This window comes from Orycteropus afer, unplaced genomic scaffold, assembly GCF_000298275.1.
Source record: "Orycteropus afer afer isolate SDZICR_OR568_19922 unplaced genomic scaffold, OryAfe1.0 scaffold00291, whole genome shotgun sequence".
NCBI lineage: Eukaryota > Metazoa > Chordata > Mammalia > Tubulidentata > Orycteropodidae > Orycteropus > Orycteropus afer.
Genome location: NW_006921878.1, coordinates 617,457 through 621,906, shown reverse-complemented (window position 1 = coordinate 621,906; position 4,450 = coordinate 617,457). Strand labels below are relative to the sequence as shown.

At 60.5% G+C, this 4,450-nt stretch overlaps 1 protein-coding gene across 1 annotated transcript; it reads right to left on the bottom strand.

Annotated features, from left to right (window-relative positions):
- Positions 1–1,063: 1,063 nt before the first annotated feature.
- OAZ1 (ornithine decarboxylase antizyme 1) lies at positions 1,064–4,116 on the bottom strand. The gene is given in 6 exon segments (XM_007951003.1): positions 1,064–1,191; positions 1,331–1,416; positions 1,781–1,953; positions 2,306–2,392; positions 2,394–2,451; positions 3,971–4,116. Coding segments are annotated over 6 exon segments (678 nt in total).
- Positions 4,117–4,450: the final 334 nt, after the last annotated feature.

Sequence of the window (4,450 nt, the reverse complement as noted above, 5' to 3'; positions counted from 1 at the left end):
TCTCCCCATGACACCCAAACACTTCAACAGGTAAGATGAGGCATCAGTAAGGGACTGGAAGAACCCTGATCCAAAGGGGAAAACAAAGACCTCACGATCCTGATCATTTCAAACCAGAACCATCCTCAAGGTCCACCTCCTCACCTGTCTCATTAGTGAAGGTCTGCTTGTAGCCTTGTGTTCTTGCAAGATCTGCCTGGGATCAAACTGCCAACAGCAACTCAAAATGGAACTCGGGGCCAGTGAGTTTGTTAACTGGGAACTTGGAGCAAGGGGTCAATGGTTACACTGGAACAATGACATCACTGAACTGTCCTGAAGAAACTGTCAGCTTGTCCTTTAACAAATACACTAAATGTTTTCAAATGAATCGATAAATCAAATGGAGTAAAAGACCTGGGACCCAGCCAGCAGGTCATCCCAGGGGAGAGCAGGGTGGTGGGGCCTTGGGGTGCCCTGGGGGAGGGAGGAGGTGAGGCTAAGGCAGCCCCGGGGCCCAGAAACAATCCAGGTCCTGCTAGAGTTCCTCCATGCACCGGGGCCAGGCCAGGTGCCCACCACCTCCACGGCAGGTCACCCTCCAAAGGGCCTGATGCTTTTAGCACTGAACGCCACCCCAGGGGACAAGGTCCCTGCCACCCAGGGCCATGCTGCAGGCCCCCCACAGCCCAGAGGCAGCACAGCACCAGAGGCGGAATCATCTTTATTGATATGCGCAAGAGGGCAGATGAATACCAGCTCTCCCTCAGAGACCCCGAGCCTGACAGTGAGCAGCACCCTCCAGCTCCTCCAGGGCAGCCTCAATCAGCTCACACTGGCACCACCACAGTAAAATAGAAACTTTTATTTAGAATTAAAGCAAATACTTCAGTATCACAAACACAATATTAAACCTCAAGAAATATACTGCTAATTTGGAGTGAGCGTTTATTTGCACAATTACAACATGCGGACACACTCAGGAGAGAGGGACAGCCTGACACTCAACCCAGACAGACAGCAACCACTGGAGACAGCCTTCAGGTCGGTCTGGCCTTCTGCAGGCATGGGGCTGGCATGGCCACTACTCCTCCCCCGAGTCTCTCTCCAGCGTGTAGACCATGAAGCAGGCATCGGGTCTCTTGGGGACAATGGGATGCCCCGGTCTCACAATCTCAAAGCCCAAAAAGCTGAAGGTACGGAGCAATGCGGCTGCGGGGAGATGGGTCTGTCAGCGCGGCCCACCCCCCCAGGACCCCTCCCCGAGACAGCAACCAGATACCGGAGGGTGAGAGCAGGGCTGGGGTGACAGCACGGCCACGTGTGCCACTGAGGTGCAGGGGACCCCTACCTCTGTCATCTCGGTTCTTGTGGAAGCAAATGAAGACATGGTCCACGCGGAGCTGCTCCTCAGCAAACTCGAGGAGAACTGCGAGACTGGAGCCAGGGCGCTGTCAGGGCTGCCCCGCGCCCCCCGCCCCTCTCCCGCCCGGGGCCGTGCCCAGAGAGCGCCCGCCTGGGGTCCAGTCAGGCTGCCCCCTTGACACTTACACAGGGACTGTACTGCACACCACGGGGTGTTGAGCGGCATCTCTGGCCTCCAACCCACTTGATGCCAGTAGCAGTTCCTACAGTCGTGGTACCCACAAATGTCCCCAAACATCACCGTGTCCCTGGTGCAGGACCACCCCAGATGAGGCCCACTGGCCTACACCTTAAAAAGACCACAGCTGCCTCTCCTGACTCAGCCTCCCTCCTCGCCAGCTGAGCCAGCAGCAGTGTTTCCACCCGCGGCCCTCACCTGTCTTTGCTCCCCTCGGGCAGGGCACCACCTGGGATCTCCACGTAGAGGCTGCTGCCGCTGAGCACAGCCCTCCAGGTGATGCGTTTGGCATCGGTGAGCCTGGACTGGATGTTAAGAATCCTTGTCTTGTCGTTCGACGCTAGTTCCTCTGTCACATTCAGCCGATTATCCTGGGGAGGGCAGGAGAGCGCCCCAGCCTGGGTGAGACCGCCCCCACACACGGGGCCTCCCACCCCTCGCTACTGGGAGCAGACCCCTGCGGTCGGATGGTAATGTGAAAAATCCAGGGGGGCACCCAGAAGACCAAAGATGCCCGGTCCACGGCCTGATGGGGGGGCTGGCCCACAGCTACTGGGGAGTCCTGGCCACCCTGGGACCCGGGTTACAAACTGAACATGAGGATTACATAAATTGTGTACTGTTTACACGGAACTCCTCATATACAGCCGGGGGACGAAACATCACCCCCCAGACAAGCCGACGCCTGAGTTCTCACCGACTCAAGGGACCGCACATACTTACAGAGTAAAATAAATTAGCTGAAAGATTGTGATCCCTCTGACTATTCCCTCGCCCACCTGGGATCTTCAGGGGTGGGTGAGGGGCATCAGGAGCACCACCGAGGCCCCGGACCCAGGTTACTACAGCAATTGAGGGGGACCCTGGAACTGGAGGAGAACAGAGTTGTTAGCAGATCATTTCACCTGAGCATATCCTGGGCTAGAGCATCTTTACTTGACAAGACCCCGGGGTCACAGAGACACTGGAGCCCACCGCCTGCCACTGCCCAACCTCCCAGGGCTGTCTCCCAAGGTCATGTTCACACTGGTGGCTAAACCAACCAAGCCCACACCCAGGACCACCTCCCCAGGCACTCATATATTATCAATTAGTATTTAAAGCTGCCCCCATGGGGTGGAAATGCTCCATGGCGCTCCCAGGCAGCTCTGGCCAGTTTGGTTGACTTCCCTTCTGAGCTTTTTACAAACAAGCACCGTATGTGCCCCCCTCCTGCCTGACACCGAGTTTTACTTCCCACTTCTATCCCCAGCCACTTCCCTTTTTCGTTCTGAACGAGAAAAATTCGAGCTTTTTCTTAAGAGTCCAGCAACCGATCCTTTTAAACAAGGAACCCGCTCAGCCATAAACTTTATCATGTGTCATCCAGCACGTAATCAAAGGACGACTCGGGACGTTTTTTATAAACCTTCCAAACAATAAACCCAACACCCGTGGATTCCTCCAGACACCCGAGGCCACACGTCCCCCGGTCCTACGGGCACGGGGTCCAAGCTGGTCGTTCGCCAGCAGCGTCTGTCCCCTCCCCCGCGCGGCTGCGTCATCGGCAGATGGCCCGGCGCCCCGGGGAGGTTTTCACAATCGCGCAGCGGAGCGCCAGCAGCCATTTGCTGCGCGGTGTAAACAGGGCCCGGAGCCGTCTCCATTTTGTACGGCTCGGTCCCAGGCCCGGCCCCCGGGGCGGCACGGCCCGTCGCGGTGCCCACCGACACCCGATCTCGGGAAAGCGCTGGGGAGGGCACCCCCTCGCCCCCCGCCGGACGTCCGGCCCCTCCGGGATGTGGCGCCCCCAAGCCGACCCCGGGCGTCGACGTGGCGCCTGCATCTGTCGAGTCTGCGGCCCGCGAAGCATCACATTCCCGCGGCCACCCGCGTCTGCGCGACCGTTAAGCGCAGAATCTCGGGGTTCGCGGGCCCGACCACACCTCAAATCGGGACTAACGGGACGACGCTCCCCAGCGTCCACCCCCAGGTCCGGAGTTCGGTCCCCCCCATCCAGCCGGCCTAGAAGAACCGTCCCCCGCCCCGGGTTGAGCCCAATAGCCCCCGTGCCCCGCCCCCCCTGACGAGCCCAGTGCTGTTCGGCGCCCGACCCACCCCAAACCCGACTCCAACACAGGGCACGGCAATGAGTGGGAACCCCTCGTCGACCCACTGCCGAGCCCGGAGTCCCCCTGACTGGCCTCTCGAGGACCCTTCACCCATCCTACCCCGAGGAATAGTGTGGGCGTCTTCCCTGTCCCCGCCCCAACCGAGAACCTGCCCCCGCGATCAATGGAAACTTAGATAAAAAGGAGGACCTAGCGCTCCTGGAACTTATGTGGCGCCCCGGGGCGGCCCCTGCGGGCCTGCGCTTCTGGAAGCTTCGGGCGGGGGTGGGGCGCTCACCTCTCGCTGCTGCGGCCGCCGCGGCTGTGCAGGCTAAGGAGCGGCATGGTGCGGCTGGCGTGGACGGTGGCGCTGGGTTTATTCCCTTCCTTCTCTCTGGCGAAGCAGTGGCTGTTGAGGATCCGCTGCAGGGAGGATTTCACCATCCGGCCGCTGGGGTCCGAAACCAGGAAAACCTCCGCTGCACCACTCCGCGCCGCCGCCGCTGTTCGCCGTTCACAAAATGGCGCCGCCGCCGCCGCCCGCCTTTATAGTCATCGCGTCCGGCCACGCCCCCACGCCCTCGGGAACGCGCCCGCAGAGGCGGTGGGGAAAACTGTGCGCGCCTGCCCTTTCCGGAGTCTGATTGGTAGCGGCCTGGAGCCAGGGGCGGGGCAGCATCGCGGAATGGCTAGGCCTCTTTAAGTCCCGCCCCAGCTCCCGTCACTCTGAGGATGAACGAGGGGCGGGGCCGCGGCGGCGCCGGGTACGCGCTGCGCG